Below are 20,137 nucleotides of genomic sequence, written 5' to 3' on the forward strand. Positions count from 1 at the left end.
GCAGATATTTTTCTGAACTTTAGGACTCTTTSAAAGGGGATTATTGTTCTGTGTCCGTTGTTGAGATTCACAGGTGATGTGCTCAAGGAGTTTCTGTATACTTTAAAGTGCTAGTAATGGAGGAGTTACACAGATTTGTAGGTCAGTTATGGTTTAAGCCATTGTGCATCAGGAAAAATGAAAATGGATTTTAATGGAAATATAAATGCATTTCTTTCCTAGTTTTGATATATGTCTTACTGCTGTTATCTTGAATTTTATATTCCTGACAAAGACTGCCACACTATCGACTGTCCATCATCAGCACAGGTGAATAGCATTTTTATCTCTTCTTCAGGTCCCAAAGCATATGTTATATATTTCAGCAAAGTATTTCAAAAAGAAGTAGCAGGACTTCTGTGAACTATAAAAGCCTCTTTAAATAAAAAGTTTCCTGAAATAGCAATATACTGTTCTTATCAAGCTGTRCAGCAACTTCCTGCGTAAAGATTTATTTTCCCCTTTGGTAATTTGTCTCCTTCATTTTTTTTAATGATCATTAGATGATCATTGTAATTTTTTTTGAAAGTCAGATGTCATTATTTAGCAAATTTATTCATTTAGTGTGTGTTTGGGGGAACGACCTTCCAAAAGAAACATGTTACACTTTTTCATTATGTAGTTTTCTTGTTATTTTTCCACATTCCTTCTGTGTAGTTTTCACTTTGATTTTTTTTATATTGAAATTTTTGAGGATTTGGCATAAATATTTATCCTTATCCCATACACTTAATGTCATTACTTTAATCCTGAGATACATTTAATGTCATTAGTTTAATTCTGAGGAGAGCAATATTATATCTTCACTGCCAGTTTGTTTAACAGGAACTGTGTGCTAAAAATCAAATGCAGAGTTTTCATCTTTAAGTATGCAACTTTCCAAATGCTTTTATTTTCAATTATCCAAAGTTTTTCTTATCAAACTTCATTGTTCAATCATTTTGTGCTTTTTTTTTTTTCTTTAATCTCATTTTGCTTTGACTTCATAGAATAGGAAGTGTTTTCTTCATCAGTTAAAGAATATCAGAAGCTAAGTAGTAAATTCCTTGATGTTATCAAAATACGCATTTGGTAAACAAAGGAACAGTGATCTGATTATGTTAAGTATCTGACACATTGCTACTCGATTTCTTAATTGTAGTAATTGTTCGGTTTTTATAGTAAAGTAATTGTTTGTTTGTGAAAGTATTACTTCTGTCTATCCTCAGAAACATTAGTGTATTTTCAAAGTCATAAGAATAATACTGCTAAAAATTTTTTAAAATTTCTGAGATATGCTACTTAGTATTAAGAAAACTCTTGGACTTCTTCCACTCTACCATACCATGTTAGTTTGCTTTGGACATTAGAGATTAGTCTCATGCTTTAAAAAATGAAATTTTCGCRGTGAGCATGATGAAATAGGAGTGCAGGAGTGCTAATCAAAAACGCCAGATCAGAATCCTTGTATTGCAATATAATCTCTGCAAAGCATGATTATGACAGCTTCTTTATTGAGACCCAAAAGGAAATGTTTCAAATTTCAAAAATTCAAAACCACAAAAGGTAAAAGTTTTCATGTTTACTGAAGACTCCGAGTCTGCCTTCACTGTTTAGGAACGGATCTATTCTTTCACTCWTAGTAGCGTGACATCTGGGTAAGTAAAAGGAATAAAGCGTAGTTACAGATGAATGTTATTCAGAGTTAAATAGGAAAGAAAGTAAATTCATCARTGTAATTTTCAATGTAACTTTCTCCTCCTCAGAAAACCTAGCCATTAATGAAATTTAATGTGAAATTATTCAGATTAAATCACAAAATTCAGTTGTCCTCTTAGACACACCTGAATGCTTTTCCTTGATTTGTGCTTCCAGTCTGAAGAGTAGCTTAGCTGCCCTGGTTGGGTTTCTCTTGTATATAAAAAAAAAAAAAAAAAAAAAAAAAAAGCTTCTAATTGCTTGGAGAAGGGAGGCCAGTGTATGCAGAATGTCTTTACAAGTCTAGTTAGCTAAGCAGAATAACGTCCAAATCACTGAGACTTGTATTAAAATAGCAATTACAGTTTATGTATACACTTAGTACTTTACAATAATTAGACCATAGGATAGGCGTAGGACTCACTTTATGATTTACTTTATATTCTATGGTAATTAAGCCTTTTCTTGACCCTAACTACACCAGAGGAGAAATCAGAATCCAAATGCATTAATGTGCATGTTACCATTTATTAGGGCAGATATTATGGTCACATTATATGTTTTCTCATAATAAATGTCTTGTAATCAATTACAATAGCATATTTATCATTCTCATATCACACYTGTAATGACAAATGTAAGCCTGTACACAGTTGCTTTGAACTGCTCAAACTTTTTAAATTACGTGGACTACACATGCTTTTTTGGCGTATGTTTACATATTGATCTTCCAAAAGCTTTCATAAACCTGCTAGGGTGTGTCCAAAAAAATTGGGAAATATAGGAAGCAGCCATGTCATTTCAGCTTTTTCTTCATTTATGTGATGGACAATTGTTTCCCATAGCATAACATTTTATGTTAATTTGGTGATGTGCTAACATTTTGGTATCCTCTGTCATTCACTGGAATTGCCTTGGAATCCAGAATCGTTAAGCAATTAAGGAGGAAGCCTGAAAGACACAATGGGGAATCCTTTGAACCACAGAAACTTCAGTTTATTTCGTCAGCACACTTGCAGGGATTGGTCCGKAGATATAACAGAAGGAACTTTCTGATCATGTAGGCTAACCTCTTGCATAACACAAGTTTTAATTGTTTCCTGAAGTAATAAATTTTTGAAGTCAAACATATAATTCATGAAAACAGATGGCCTGTCTTAAGGATAGCCAGTGGTAAAAGAAAAAAAAAAAAAAAAAATTGATATGTTTAATTACCTTGCCTGTTTAAAAAAAAAATGTTCCCTATTCCTAGTGCAAATTTGTCTAACTTCAGTTTTCCTCCATTCAGTTTCTGTCTACTTATTTATTATAAATATAAAATTTAGATATAAATCTTTATTATCAAGAGCCCTGTTTTCTTTATGTTGAGGTCTATAAACTGAAGTGCAGCTGTACCTTGACCTTTTCTACTGACAAGCTAAGAGTTAAGCTTGGATTCTTTGCTACAGTAAAACTTTTTTATTATTATTATTTTCTCAKCCCTTAATCATGCTCTCAGCTATTTTCTGCACTTTTACCATTTTTCATAAATTGCAAACATCAAAACCAGGCATAGCTGTAGCAGTGATGATGCCAGTAGCAAATTCTCTAATAATACAGTCTGCTTATTTGTGTAGATGTCCTGCAGTCATACGAGGCAATTTGACCATAGTGTCATCCTGAGGATTCCCCTTGAGGTGATCATCCTCCCAAAACCTCAGGCATTTCAGTTACTACTTACCTAGACAGAGCGATTCTTCCAGAATATCCGGCTCTTGTTTCTAAAACTGTGACTTATCTTTGGCTGCTTTAAATKGACTATTGTGCGTTTGATCTCAGCTGAGCAAGCTGTTCATGTTCTTCTGTCCAAAACTTCATTATTTTCCCTTCTCCCAAATTTTGTGCAGTCTGAACAATTTCCAAATAATGACTTCGTGCTTTCTTCCAGATCATTAGCAAATGGTTTGAATAGCATGAGGCCAAGAGCTGATCACTGCAAACCCCTCCCTGAGAAACAGACATTTGATGATTCACTCTGGGAAATTGCATTTTGAAATGTACCAGTTAAATCCATCTAACATCGATCTTATGGTGTTCTAGTTTCATAATCAAAATGTCAGAGCTATATCGAATGCCATGAAGAAACCTGGATAAGTTGCAACATCACTATTACATTGTTCCACTAAACTTGTAATTTCATAAAAATGTCAGGTTAGTTTGATATGGTCTATTTACCATAAATTCATGTTGATTGACATTAATTACACGTCCTTCCTTCACTCCTCTTTTAATTAAGTACCATTTTAGCTTTTTATTCTACCCAAAGCTGACTTTACATAGCTTACATCTTTTCAGTTATCTATTTAAGTATCTATAATCAGATCTGGTTTTGCAGGTATTCTGAAAATAACCTAATTCTGGAATASATCATTTTTTCCTTTAAAAAGAAATCCTGTTTTTCTACTTCTTATTGCGGAAAATAATCAATGATAGGTAAGGAAAAGAATTATAAAACATAGAATTAATTATAGACCAAAAAAGCCCTAAATTATCCTGAATAGAAAATATCAAAGCTTTTAAAATTAAGAGCTTTTCTCATTAAAAAAAAAAAAAAAATCAAGCAAGGTATCTTAAGAGGTCCTATGTGTAAATATAGCCTTGATACTAGTTTCATATGTTCTTTGGTTTTTATCACCCACACGATAAAGATTTGGTTATTTTTTTGTGGACTGCAATTTACATAGACATTCTAATCAACTCAAAGGAACTTGTAAATTTGCACTACATTTTGAATGGTCTTAAGAAGTTTAAGTCTCTCTCCTGTGATGCTCCCACCATTTCTAYTTACATGTGGGGAAAAGTCAGAGTTTCGTAGATGACCAAACAGTATATACTGGCACTTAGAATATCTCCATCAAACACATCTCCTGCTCTTTGAAATTTTCTTAATTTATTAGCCCTTCTACTGCAAGAAAAGTCCTTTATAACTTAGAATTTTTGCTCTGCTGTTCAATTCCAGAAAGCCTGGTCTGAAAACATAAGCATGCAGCATGTTTTCAAGAAAAAAATCTTCAATGTTTTATTCAACCTTCCCTGGGCAAGCACTTTACATCACCATGCTCAGCTTTTTTTTTTTAGTGCTGGTCCTACTCTTCAAAATTCCATTTTAAAATAGATAGTTATTTTGAACAAAACTTTATATATGCTTCAATGATAGAGTCCTTGAAGACCTCTTCAAATAATGTAAATTCCGTCATTTGGAAGGCAGTTTCAGGTGAGTCAAAGTGTTGACTTGTAGAAGGAACCAGGGATAGTTTTGATAAGACCGATGCCTTGGATTAACMAGTCAATGGGTTTCAGTCAACACTTGTGATACCACTGTGTTCAAAGAGAAAAAGAGTGCATGTCTAATAAATGATCATCAAGGACACAATGCTGTGAAGAATGAGTAGGGCACAGTTTGCGCTCATTTGAACAAATCTAGTCTATGTATAGCTACTGTAGTTACATTGACTATTGTAAAAGACAAATAATATCAGCAAAYCAGAAAGGAACAGGAATCCAGCTTCAGTATCTTCAGAGATTTTACTTTTAGAAATGTCTCAAAAACATATTAGTAACTTAGTGTAGTAGAGAACTCACTTTATTCCCATGTGGTATGGACTGTTACAAAGACTTATAGTGCTGGAGTTGCTCGGTTGTCCTAAGTTTGTAATATTCCTGTTTTGGCCTGATTCTGTCCTTTTCCAGTTCCTAGGATGTTCAAAACAACCACATGGGGATTCTTCTTTGCTCAGCACTGTAAAGCCACAATCTATTATAGAAGTTACAACAGGTCAAAAAGTGAAAAGAAAAACGCATGAAGAAAAATCTATTGAGAACAATGAAATGTGAAGACACCCTTTCTGATCTGGGAAGTCTCTAAACCACAGATTGCTGGAGATCCTATTGTTGGGATCCTGTTTTAGGCAAATGTCATTTTAGAGTGTTTTTTTTTTTTTTTTTTTTTTTAACACACATATGCTGTATTCAGGAATAGTTCTTTGTAATTCAGTGGAGTTCAATAACACTTCCACTGAATCTTTTGTTGTTTGCTTTGCTGATATAAACAATATGCTACTGTCTGCAGCTGTTGCACATTCAGTTCTTATGACTGAAACCTGAGATTTTCACTCAAACAGGCAACATATTATTACAATCATCTATCAGGAAACCACAGATGAAAGTGACTTTGATAGGCCACAGTGCACCTGTATAGGTGCAAAAACATTAGGTGGGAAGACTGGAAGACTGTACCTTTTTTTTTTTTTTTTTTTCCTTTCTTTTTTCTTTTTCTTTTTTTCTTTTTCATTGCAGGCTAACGCTCTATGCAATATGTTGAGTTAGACCTAAAAGTAACTATAAAATTTAAATTGCCATAAAATCTGACTTTCGCTTCATGTTGTCCATTCTCAGTGTTCTGGTGTAAATTTCCATAATGCAAAGGTGTTAGTTTTTTTTTAACAATGATGTCCACTGTATTTTTGGTGTAGCTGTCTCTAACACTATGCCTCTCTTATTTTCTGACCCAGTAGTAGCAAATTAACTATGTAATAGATAATGAATGGAAGTCAACCCTCCAGTTGACCTGAAAAATCTGATATCTGTTATCTAAGGAATATGCTTCAAGGTTCATTGGCTAGCATAGTCTTTAGACCTGCAATATTGTTTAGAAAATATCTTTTCCTTGTGGATATATCAGGGGTTTTGACCATTTGAACTCTTGAGTTTGCCTTCTGGTTCCCTCCTTTCATCAAATCGGGATCGGTTTATATCTTCCAGAATTCTTGTATTTTGCATCCATGCATGCAACTTGTTAAGGAAACTCACTTTTACAAATCAGAAGAAATATACAAAATATTGTTTTGCATTGTTTGTGTAATATGAAGTACATCAGGTTAATGTAGTCAATGGCATTGCCTGCAAGTTTCTTATATAGGACAGCAAAATAATTCTTGCTGAATTGCTGCTTTGGATGATGGGCTAGCTCTTCCATGGTCCACACTAATGCAGTGGGTAGTTTCTGAATTAATACTATCAGAAATACTTGATTTTTCACAAAGATCAAGAGCCAGTCAAATGCTGTTGTCAAAGCATGCAACTTATTTCTAGATCAGAAAAGTGAAGTCCAAACAAAACTTTTTTTTTTTTTGTTTTGACTTTTGAAAGTTTAAATTGTAGTAGTAGAGGTCTTAATTGTTTGGTTTTCTCTCTCAATAGCTGAACTCAGGAAGATACCTGAAATCTATAAGCAGCGTTAAATATGTGAATAGTCTGCTGAAGTTAATATTACTACATGCTTTAAGCACCTGCTSCAATTTCAATGCATATTAATTAGTATATAAATATATAAAAGTAGCTTACTGAAGCTCTTAATGCGTCATTAAGAACACTCAACGTTTTAGTTTAGTTTCTAGGAGGATGTGTGGAAGAGTAGTGGAGTGTTYCCTTTGCATCAACACGGTGGATCATTTGAAACATATGGCTCAGAAAAACTTGTTAAGAGAGTGTTATCCACAGACTATTTTTTTCCTTAGGGAATGAAAACAGCCTCACTCAGATCTTTGTGTGCGAGATCTCCTGTCTCTCAGTATATCTGCCCATCAGGAATACAATATATCATAGTAACTCTTTGGGACTTCGATAAATGTTGGAGGAGTTCAGGAATCAAATGTTTGAATTTTCCCCTGTGTTACCTCTAGTGTATTTGCACAAGGAGACTTGAGTTAAGGATTATTCATAAAAGCTAGGCAGGCTCATATTGCCACCAGAGGACCTAAAGGCACAGACTAGAGAAACACAGGCTTTGTTTTTTCATGCATAAAGCCTCCCTCACACTTCTGCTATCCCACCATTACAAAATCCAAACTGACACAGCATTCGCTGAGTTGGATCAGCAGGTTTTCCTTTTTTTTAAAGAAAAGCCACGTACTTCTGGTGCCAGTGTGACAAACGATTAAGAAATAACCGCTCATTGAATGCCACTGCTAGAATGCCTCTGGAGAAGCTGTGATAGTGCATATTTCATTATTTTCAGACAAAAACATCAGTGCCGTATGAATTTGAGGTTGTAAAGTCAAGRGAAAAATAACAACTCCAACTGAGGAGGTATTTATTAAAGGTGCTATGGCTTTTATGTGTGAGCTAGAGTTGGCGCTCACAAACAGATTGATTTCCAGAAGCTTTATCTTAAACATTAGTAGACAACAGTCCCCTGCTTGCAGGATCACTAACCTGTCAAGAAGGATTTGCTGTGATGACTTAATTCTTGTAATTCACAGTTTGTGCTGGAGCAGTTGTATAAGGTAGAATTTGTGCCAATCTCTTTCAACTGATTTTTAGAACTCAGCTGCATTTGATTCAAAATATTTAATTTTCTAGTCAACTGGAAAAGCTGTAATTCTTCCTTGTGAAAATGTATAGAAATAAATGTGTAAAGAATATAAACAGGAAGGAAATCATGTTTAAAAATTTGGTCCATCTTTATAATGCTCTCCCCCCTCCAGAACTGAAACCAAATAAAAACAAAAACAGGTGACAACAGTTAAGAGAAGAAGAAACCCTTTATAACTATATAAAAAGTGTAAGTATCCCACTAAATTGATAGAGTAATATAGCTGGTATATTTATAGTAATTCTGTTTTCTCAGATTTTTTTTTTTTTAGACTGTATCATGTCGTGTATAGCATATATTGACTTCACTTTAAATATTAACTAGCATCTTGGAAAAAAAAATCCTTGAGGAAAATGCCTGTTTCCTATTTGGCATTTGGAAAGCTCCTTTAATTRGATCATCAGGTACAACAATTCTGATTTTCTACGAAATAGCTCTATGCTAATAGTGCATATTGTATGCCAGGCTAGATAAAATATTGACCACAGGTGCTTGGTATTTCCAACTAGGAGTTTTATTGCGTAGGAGCTGAGTGTGTGTTGAGGACAAAACTGAACACAGCTTCGATTAAGGGCTCAGCTAAAGGTTAAAGGCTTTTGCTGTGGTAGGTAGTGTTTTAGGTCATTGATCTTGTTTCCTCCAGAGTGTCTAGTAGTGTGATAGTAGTTAGATGGGAAGTAAAAATTGTGAACATGGCAAGGGGGAAATCAAAGCAAAACCATGTCTGATATATCTGAAATGGTAACGGACCATGCCTGGTGTAAATCACATCCAAAAGAAAGGTATTCTGAAACTGTAATAGCAAGTTTTCAGAACGTTGCATTTCAGTACATTTAAGTGAAATCTGTTTGTTTTACAGATAAATAGATTTCACATTTTAACTGCTAATTACTCCAAAGTGATTATTTTATGCAAGGGTCTCTTACGTTTGCATTCCTTGTTCATGAACGTGTAGGCCGTGYAGTGGAAACTCTGATTTTGGGGGGATTTTCTTTGCTTTCCTGGTAGACATCATTGTTATCAAAGGGCATAATGTGTGTGTACGAAGCATAGCAATCAGAAAACAGCCATGGCAGTGACAACTGCATGGCAGTGTTTGGCAAACACTTGCTGTTTAATTGCATATGCCATCTATGGGAGACTTTTGGAGTCAGAAACAAGATTTGTTTGCTATAACAAATGCTGTAATAGACCTGTTATATTTGTGCAAACAACATTCATGAGGCCAAATTCATCCTTTTGGCTGGCATTGGTCAAAGTTGGCTTTCTCTAAACTTGCATGAATAGGTCTGTTATTTTAAACAAATAAGTTATTTACTGCATTTTTTATTTCTTATCCTAGAAACTGTAAGAGGGCAATGTAAACATACATTTTCATTTTTTTCTAATAATAATACTGAGAAGATTTATCAGTGTTATATTTTCTAGCTCATCTTACGTATCATCTGAATATASTTGAAATTACTAAATTCAGACCACAATGAAAGTAGTTGAATGTTATAGAACATATTCATTTCTTTCCTGCTACGATTTTAGTGAGTTTTTCTGTGCAATATCAGTCAAATTAGTGTTTTCCTTCCATTTGTAGAAGGCATGTGTAATTTTCAAGAGCCTYACATAAGCCTTTGAGGAAACTTTTTTGTTTCCCTTTTTTTGMTTTTTAATTAACCTCCTAAGCCTTGTGTTTTTGTGGAGAATTTACAAGATAGCTCTCTTCTTATCATGTAATACCACCAATGACTATGTGCTGCATGTAACCTATAGCAGTATGTAAATCAACTAACTTATATCATGTTCTTTCTGAGCACTGAAGGCTCCATCTCTCTGAGGTGAGGTCCCATTTAGTCCGAAACTGTGTGGTTTTAGGTAAATTGATGGAGAAAAAAAAAAAAAATGAAAAGATGCGAGCTGAGAAATAATTCTCTTTACAATGCTCTCCTTTATATCAGTAACTCTTTTTGACCCGTGCAGTTAGCCAATAATCTGAAATCTTACAAGTCATTCTTGCCCAAAGGAGAAAATTCTGATAGTTGAAATATTTATATATAGAGAACATAAAATGTTYTTGTTTCTTTCAACACAAGAAACATCACAAGCACAGAAAATAATCCATTATTCACTTGGACTTCCATTCAGAGACCATAGTCGGAAAGCTCTTCATTTCTAAAGGACTTGTGTCTTTAGAAGTAAATTAAACCACATCTGAATCTGCTTTTTTGTCTTCGTCAGCTCACAAGTTCTTCTCTCCATATCTTTTACTTTTGTGAYGGAGTGGGTAGTGGTGAAAATATCTAATGACAAATGCTTGCTTTTAGGATGCAGGATGAAGTGCTACCTGCTTGGACAGTGTCTCAGCTGGTTTGTTCTCATTCATATCCTGACTGAAGACAGGCATTGGAAAGATGGCAGAACAAACCATGCAGTTTTCCAAACCTGACATGAAAAATTGAGGCAGAGAGTCACTTGCATAGTATCAGAGCCCAATTCTACCTGCACTGTGTTCTTGCATAAATATGATATTTATGGTATTGTACTGATGAGACAATCTTTTAATTGGGGAAGCCTTAGTGCTAATTGAAAGATGTTTCAGCACTGCCTTTCAAGTTTGTTGCCTACTTCTAGTTCATCTGAATGATTAGTGGATAGGRGTGAGGCTTTAGGACATGGATGATACTAGCTGAAGGCTAGGGAATCTAAGACTAAAAACACGTTTGTGGAGGACTTTGTTCTGTTTTGTTTTAGCATGATTACTGTACTAAAAATACCCTTTTTTGCTAATCTATGAATTTGGCCAACTCCTTTGATATCGAGGGATAGGCAAAATGTACGTATTTCTGCTGTACTAGTATCTGATTGGGAAACTACTGCCTATAAGGCAACAATATTTACACAGAATAGATAGTGCAGTTTGTGTATGGTGTAGATTACTCATGAAAGGTGACATTTGGTTGAAGAAAAAATGCCAAGTTTACCTAGGTATCTATGATTTGTTATCATTGCAGATTTTTTTTTCTAAAGATTCTTTGAGAGATATTACACTGTAACGTCACCCATGAAATTTTTACAGTTCGTGTATGTGAGTTCTGTTTATCTTACATTTTAGATTTATGCTGTAATCAGTCTGAATTCCTGATCACTGTTCTTACCCAAAGTACTTATTGGTATGTTTGGAACAGAAACAAATCGCACACACAATTGTTTTTGTGTCAGAGGCGGCACAGCCTGAGGATCTGATGATGTTCCCTCCCTCCTTGAGCCCTTTTTGCGGTTTACATTCACATCAAAATTCAAATCTGATTGTCAGAGGAAATTAAGCTCAGGGTAAAGGGCTGGTTCTCTACAGGAAATACTTGATAAGAAATTTAAACAGTTGGATCCTGCTTTAAAAGAGACTGATGGGAAAGTTTTAGTCCTAAAAATCAGYGCTGATATTCCATATACAATGATTGTAATACATCCTAAGTAGCTGCTCTGAAGTTGAGACTTTGTTTGTGGCTCAAGTAATTCACAGGAACTTTTCAGTATCTTTCAGTAAAACAGTTTGTTTTGAAAACCTGCCCACCAAAYTCAACAAAACTGTTCAGTCTGAGGCTAAGATAGGTAATTTAATCTTCTTGACACCTGCACTCTTGGCTCAGCCCAGAGGTTAGTTTGATCAGAGGCTCTTTCTGTATGAAATATTGATGAAAAAAAATGGGAGCAGAGGGGGAAAGGAGAAAGTTCACTTCCACGGTGACTAAAGGGTGTCCAATTTTAAGGCTATTTTATATGAAAGCACAGTCATTGTTATTATATGYTTGATATTTACTTACAAGCTACCTAAGGTTACTGTGTCCGTAACTGGTCAGCCCTGCGTTTTTTTGTGGCTGGCTGAATGTCTGCTAGGGCTTGGATTTTATTGTGGAGAAAAAATCTACTTTTTAAGGAGATATGATGCTTTACAGTGTCCAGGTCTTTGTCCATACTGCAAGAAAATGGGGAATGGAGGAGCTGGATCAGGCTGAAGAGCCTTGTTTGATGGAAATGCTGGCACCTGTGGAAATGGTATCATTGCTGGAATGCCAGCTGGCTTAGTGGCAGAATTTCTTTTAGTCAGAGCCACAGCTTCAGAGACGTGGAGGAAGCACCTTGTGCAACTGCATTTGACAAGCAAGGCAGATGGGAAGGGTCAGTCAGCTGCACACCAAGTGCCCACCTCGGTGGGCAAAACAGCACGGCCTGGGGGGCACCAGTGGAGTGAGTCCCCAAGAGTTTGTGCTTCTGTAGCCATTGTGTCTTTCCCCACAGACCAGAAAAGAGTAATACAGCAGCATTTCTTGMTGTTTTTCTTCTCCACCAAAGTCCTACAAAGCTGTAGTTGCACATATTATCTCCAGAGGCCAGATGTTGTGATTTTAACCTTGCATAATTTATAACCCATCATGCCACTTATTTAAATCTTAATTGGATCCATCCTCTCTTTTTTGATTACAATAGAAATTATTAACTGAAAAGTAATAACTGGTTTTGCAATAGATAGATATGCAAGATAGACAATAGATATGCAAGCTGCATGTGCAATTGTACAAAAATGGCCATGTTACTTATAAGTCATTGATTATCACATACAGTAAGTGATGGTTCCCTCAGAAATGGATCGTGAATAAGATATTTTTTGTTTATTAGTGTTCTTGGTTATACCATATTAGACTGCTGATTAAGACTGAATCACTAAACGGTAGCTACAACAGCCCTGTTATTAATTTTTAAACAGTATCTATGCTGTTTATTCATTGAACTCCCAAACGATGAGTGATATAAATGTTGTCCCTTAGCAAGTGGAACAGATACATTATTATTTAGTATGTGGCTAAAAGTGCTTAATAAAGACTGGCTAAAAAAGTGGCTGAAAGTCGGAGGTAGCTGTTTATACAGCAAGTATTTTTTCTCCTGTTATCCTCAATTGAAAAAAAGAGTATTATATTATTACTTTGTGATTTAATATTATAATAAATTTATCAGAGCTACCAAAATAAATTTGATGTAATGAAGTGCATAGTGTTGTGTTTGAATCTGAGTAAAAAAATGAAACTCCTATCTTTATTATGGAAATAAGCTCGATATCTTTATCTCAAAAATATTATAATAATAAAATCCTCACTTCCTCTGCCCCACAAAGGTCAATGCTGATGTATTAACGGAGACCACATACTCTATCTTGACAATCTTGATGAAGAATTGGCAAAGGAAACTCATCCAAAAGATTTTTATCATGAGTAGCAGGTCTTTATTCTTCTTAGCTAGTGGCATTTTGAGAAGGGCAAAGGAGTTCAGTTACCCTGTGTTCAGGCACGTATTAGAGACTTGCTCATATTTCTTTATATTTCTTTATTGTACTTCTCTATTACCAAATTAAATATGCACATGTGCACACACTTACTTTTTACAGGCAGTGCACTTGAATACCTCTAGCCCTTATTGGCATTCTTCACATGCAAAGATATTTTGGTTCAGCTTTGAGGTCAGCTTAATTATCAGCAGTATATTAACAAGATTTTTTATACAATACTTGACCTGAGTGATCAATTTTCTTCCTACATACCATAAAAGCAATTCTCTCAAAGCTTCTGACAGCTTTTATGAACTACCATACTGTCCTTCTACTGCATCTTCTACAGTAGAGGGTTTGAAAATCTTTGGGCTAGGCAAATTTCTGTAGAAGTATATGTAGTATATGCTTATATCAATTGCGTCATTTTATTTCAGTTCTCACTGATTATTCTGATTCCGTTCTGTATACAGAATATCAGGCCCAGATTTATTTAAATGATCTTCTCTTTCCAATAGAAAAACTGATTGAATGATTTATTTATTTTCATTAACAGCAAGGACATGTTTAAATTCATTCATTAAGGTTTCTATTGTGTTTTGTATTAATATTGATATATGAAAGGTTAATGTGACCAACATCTTTAATCTTTGCATCACAGTATTCATCAAATATCTATTAAGGATCATACACCTTCCGATCCACTGTCACCACTGAATTACCTAATAATCTTGATTATTGTCCTGCATAATCTTAATAGAGAATTAGCAATGAACCACATGCATTATTCTGATTTCTGCAATGATCAATTAATATTTTCAGTAGTTAAAGGAGTTATATGCTGCAGCTTGAGTGCTATTCAAATACTATGCAAATATCCTTTCCCTCAAAATGGGTAAGTTTGTAATTAAGCACTGAGGCAGTTCATGAATATTGTATTTGCTACTTGCCTAGGAGCAATTCAGCCAGCCATGCTCAAAGGTCAATTTTATTCTTGGGTTAAGGAAGTTAATTGACCTTTGGAAGAATGCTTTGATCTTTGATAAGAAGATTTGATTCCGATTGGAACCTSAAGTAGAAAAAATAATATTTTGAATGAATATTTTGAATTAATGCTTTAAATGAAAGGAGCTCCCATAAGAATGACAGAGCCTAATATTAGGTTCTCAGACAGAAAAGTTCTCATAGTTCTGGTTGGTTTCTGGACATAAAAGAAAAAAGACTTTGGACTTCATTCAAGGTTTGGGTAGCTAAATGCATTTTTTCCTTTTTTTTTTAATGAATTCTTTAATTGTAATAACTTTCTTTCTTTTATCTTGGCAGCCGTTTAGGTCATGGCTTGTTTTGAAAAAAAAAATTTACTACACATATTGATGGTTCTAGGTGATGTTCAGTGCCCATTATCTGACCTGACATTCATGAGTGACCTTTAACGTTTTTTTTTTTTTTTCCACTGGAGAAATAGCTAATCACATGTTCTAGAAAGCCGCTATCTAGAATTCTTCTGGGGTATAGGAGCCTTAAATTGTCTCTGCTCAGAGTGAATCAATTTTTTCTCTATCCCACAACAAATACTTGATTTGAAAGCTCTCTGAGGTGATTTCTTTCAGCCTGCCTGCAGACCTACTATATAGCTTGTTTTTAAGCTGGAAAGGGAAATGAAACCCCATTATGGGAGTATGTCACTATGTGATATGAAGATTTCYGTCATTCAGAGGAATAATTATGGTGATGCAGATGAAGGAAGACTGATGAGTGCTGATAACTTTAAAAATGATGTAGTGTATTTTAGTAAATGGCTTTGTCTGTCAGTCCTGACATCTATGTGSGTAATGCCTGAGGTCCCCCATCTTSATTCACAGTTTATTGAGAAATGAGAACATGAAATGCAAATGTGGAACTCGCTTAGGATTTCTAATGAGCTTGCACAACTGTGGGTAAGAAGTAGAGGTAGGCGTCAGGGTGAAATGGAAGCATGCCGGGAAAAGAATTCCAGGATCCAGGAAGCTGAAGGGTCCTCAGGAGTCTGTCAGTGCAGAGCCAGCAAAAGATTCCACTGGAATCTTTTCCAGTGGAAAAAGATATATGCTGGAATCAGTGACATAAAGTGATATAAAAGATATATGCTGGAATCCGTGATATAAAGTGATATATATGCTGGAATCAGTGGAAAAGGTTCCACGGGAGCGGGGATGAGGGTTGTGCATAGAAACTCTGCTGCACCAACAGTCCCCCAAATCCCTCAGATACTGTCCTGATCACTGTGAACCTATGTTCTCGTGTTTATAATCTGTATATCAGCAGAGGTGCAGCCTATGCAGTTACATGTTAGCAAAGAAAATTATTTTTTCTGAGTTCTGTAAACTGGACTGAGGAACATGTATGAAAATGGGATGGACCTACTATCCTGGGGTATTTTAAAAAAGGGCAGATAATCATGTAGACTGWGTGAATATTTCCCCATTCCTTTCCACTTTGTTCTGTAAATTTTAGTTATTATAAGGTCAAAATTCTGAATTTTTGTAATTTTGTTATTACATAGCATAGTCTAAATTAAGAATAGAAAGTTGTTTTAGTGTTCACCATAGGAAGTAATCGTTACTAACATGACGGTGGCCGTCTGACAATAGTAGAGAATTAGCCCTAAATTAACTGGATGCAGGATCCTTACATCTATTTGAAAGTTTACTTTGCACAATGGTTTAAATTAAAGAATACAGTACATTCACCTCAGGCTATCATATAGTACATGAAGGACAGTGATGTAATTCTAAATAAAAGAATAGCTATATCTGCATGTCTGACAGGCAAGATTGGGTGGTGAAGAGTGTCTGTAATCTTTCCACTTGTATTTTATCCTCAGCAATTTCATTGCAGAAATCATTTGGGAAACAGCTTGTAGTGATAGAGAATTGCGGATTATCTTTCTTTGTAATTGCTTATATGTCCTGGCATAAGGAAGTTGTGCTTGCATCATTGAGAGACCTGTTAAATCTGGAAAAAGTGACTGAAATCCTCTCCTAGCCTAGTCCAAAACTGGCAGAGGTGCCTCTGGCCATTTGGAGTTGTCCATAATTAGAAGTGACCTTACTGAGAAGGTATTTCATCATTAGTCGAGATAAAAAAAAAAAAAAAAAAGTGTCAAGTTGGCTATTTAAATTATGGCCTTGTAACTGTATCCTATATAACAAGCAAATCTTTGTAGCTTATTTTTGCAATGTATAAAAATAGGCAGCATAGATTGGCTGCAACTGGAAAACCAATTAAGTTCATGACTTCTATAATACTACAAACAATGAAAGTATCTATTACTATAATAAAAATATGTGGGAAGATAGTCCACACTATGTCAGAACTATCTAGCACCARTATGCTCTGCTTTTCAGCATTTCCATTCTAATCTCACACTATGAACTCCCATCACAGCATTGATGTCTCAGAAATACAGCAATAGTAAAGCACTATTTATGACTAAATAATTACAAACATTATTGCGATTCATCAAAATAAATTAGGATCAGTTTTTCTAGGTAATTTTTAATAGTACTAAATCTCTATTTGCTAGCGTTGTTCTTCTGTTCCACTTTTAAACCTCAGAGAGCTATGCTTTCCAGGTGGAGATATCTGTTTTATGTTTGTTCCTTTCTAGTATTTTTGGTGGGCCTTGTTGCTTTATCATAGAAAGGTTAAKGAATATTAGTCCTGTCTCTCTCCATTGTGTGTTGTCAGTACAAAACTTCATCCTGAAAGTGTCAGCTCTGTGCTCTGCAGGGATGAATTGTATGTGGTGTTCATTATCCTTCTCTTCATGCATATTACTTATGAAGAAATATATCTGTATGTATCTTCTTAAGGCATACATACTATTATTTTCTTTCTCTATTTTCCAATRGAAAGGGTAGAGAATTACAAGAAAATGTAGAACTAAGAAATTATATATTTTATTTTGCAATTACATCCAAGAAGGAATGCTTTCTGATTGTTCGCAACAGAATACTCTGTTACAGATATCACTGCAATAAACGGGGATAAGAATAGTATTAAAGCCCACATGCCAAAGAAAGAGACACTCAAAAAAATAAAGTTAAACTACTAAAACTGTTTCAAGTGTTTTAAAGCTTTCTTTTTTTATTGCTCAAGACCCAAAGAATGCTTTATGCTAGTGAGTAGGTTATTCTACAAAAATAATAATAATAATATAAAAACTATTTTATATTTCCTTGTCCACAGTTTATTTGTTCTGGAATAGTGAATGGTCAATATTCTTTGTTGTTTGCAACAAGTGTACTGAAGCAAGATAACATTTTCAGGACTTCTGCATTTAAATAGAATGCAGATACCATTTCATTCACACAAAAGTAGAATCAAATTAAGTGCCTAAGAAAAGCCAAGCTCCAAAACACACTAKCAAATAATACAGATTAAAATGATTCATAGGTATGTTTTTAAAGGTTGAAAATAGGTTAGAGTTACGGATTGTGCCTGTTCTATGAACTCCAGTTGAATATACAGCGCCCCTGACCCATTCAGAACTGGTGAAATGCTTCAAAATGAATTGGTATTTAAGTGTTCTGTTAAACTGTGGTCTCACTGAGGCAAAAAYGTTAGAAATCTAACTGCAATGCCTTTAAGCAAAATTAATTGTTTTGTGCTAATAACTGACATTATGGAACAGGACAGAGGGATGATTTAGTCATAAGAAATATGACCACACATTCGTAGGTATGGGTGATTATTTCAAAAAGTTTTGCAAACAGTTATTTGAATTTTAAAGTAAAATTGTCTTATAAACTATCTTCTTACCCCGTAGATGCCCTAACATGTTACTATTAAGTAGTTCAGACAACTCAGCTCCTAGTGGAGTCTAAATATTATATTAATGGTCAACATGTCAGAGCTGATCTGAGAAGTAGAATTTACTAATCTAGCAGCAAGGTGTTATTAAACTTCTGGTGTAAAAGTCACCAGGCTCCATGACAGGAATGTTACTGCATTTGCCTGATGTTACTGCATTTACTCAATATAAGAATATATAATCCATCTAAAAGATTATATGTGACAGAAAACAGGAATGGACAATTCTGTTCCTCAGACCTAGAGGCACTCTACTGCAAGGTTCAAGGCAGTGAGAAAATAAGAGTTTTTCCTGGACTGATTATGCACAATATTGTAGCAAATATCAGTGCAAGACTGGATAGGAGGGAAAGATGATTTTTATATTAAGCAAAACTAATTTCATTTGGTTGCACTCTTTCTCTTCTGTTGACATACTATCCAGCACCAAGACGTGTCCAGATCATCTAACTGCATATTTTAGGTATCAAGGATTATWAGGAAACACCAGGCATCAAGACTTTCTTTTTTGACAGCTTCTCAGTTGCTGATTTCTGAATAAGCCTTTTGCACCATTTAAGTTGACAATGATTTGCCCCTCACCGCTTCGTCCTATCCCTATGACCTGTGTGAGTCACTGGATTACACTGAGCATGTGCTGTTCTCTACTGACCTTGGGGCTCTTTCTCCAGCTGCAATTTGTCCTTTGCTTTAGGAAAACTGTTTACCCAACATGAATGTCTCGAGAATCTTCCGTGGTCCAGGTGCTATCAACATCCATCACTCTTTCAGGCCTTCTCACTTCTGGTGCTTTTGTACCCATACCTTTCCCATTCCTTCCTTATTTATACCATTTTTAATTTTTCTATTACAAACCAAATTTGAAACTTTGGGGAGAACAGCTTTCAGAGGAATAAATACTGCAAACTGTTGCCTATTGCAAAGCAAATTTCTTCAATCAGCTTTTATTTACATATGCACACAGAGGTTTGACACTTAAATCAATCTCTCATAAGAAAATCTTATGAAAGCTCAGTGTGATAAACAAAGCTTTCCACAGGGAGCAACGCAAAGGAGAACAAAGCCCACAGTTGTGTCAGCATTATGCTCATGAAAGCACTGTAAGCGTCCTCATAGAGCAATATGGTCTAAAGGAAGTTAACTCAAATGCAGTGTAATATAGAACTACAAATGTAATACGTATCTSATGGAGCAAATACTATGAAAGTACTAACGCATTGACACAATGCTTAGTATTCTACTTTTTATTAGATATGGGAAAGAATATCACTCGACTAAGAATCCAGAAATTCACACCATATATCAGCCCAATTACACTATTGTATCACACTGATATCAATCTGGTACTCAAGTAAATATTTCCTTCGTTAGAAAAAATACTGAACAAAATATGTGCCTYACCACGCATTTTTGCAAGGGATTTTTTCTAAATCTTTCCTGACAACTGTCCTTCTTTTCTGTTGGCAGTGGCAGTTTCTTACTAGTTTCAAATGCTAGTTAGACTAAGGTAATGAGTGTGAGCTGCAGCTGTATAATCTTCTCTTTATCTCTCCTTCAATATTTTAGGAATTTTACTTTAAATGTGGAGCGCACCCAACCTCTGCCAGTGAGACATCTGTGGCTTTGAACCTCATTACAACAAACAGTCGCTATATCACATGCGTCACATGCACAGACATTAGGTGAGTACAAGRAAATGCGTCAGAGATGCATTTTCTCAGTGTTTCCAAGCACTTTTCTCCTCTACCAGATTTATTTTTTAAACCTCTTTATATTATTATTATTTCTTTTTTTTTTTCCCCAATATTATCCTGGAAAAAAAAAATGGATTATATTGTTATATTCTT

General features: G+C 35.0%; 1 protein-coding gene across 1 annotated transcript in view; it reads left to right on the forward strand.

Annotated features, from left to right (window-relative positions):
* PRKN (parkin RBR E3 ubiquitin protein ligase) overlaps positions 1 to 20,137 on the forward strand; it is a 544,832-nt gene that overhangs the window by 185,662 nt on the left and 339,033 nt on the right. Inside the window, exon 6 of the mRNA XM_026044722.1 lies at positions 19,857 to 19,972. Coding sequence (XP_025900507.1) covers positions 19,857 to 19,972 — 116 coding nt within the window. The remainder of the gene's footprint in view (positions 1 to 19,856; positions 19,973 to 20,137) is intronic.

This window comes from Nothoprocta perdicaria, unplaced genomic scaffold, assembly GCF_003342845.1.
Source record: "Nothoprocta perdicaria isolate Ctin4 unplaced genomic scaffold, notPer1 scaffold_38, whole genome shotgun sequence".
In the NCBI taxonomy this organism is placed as follows: domain Eukaryota; kingdom Metazoa; phylum Chordata; class Aves; order Tinamiformes; family Tinamidae; genus Nothoprocta; species Nothoprocta perdicaria.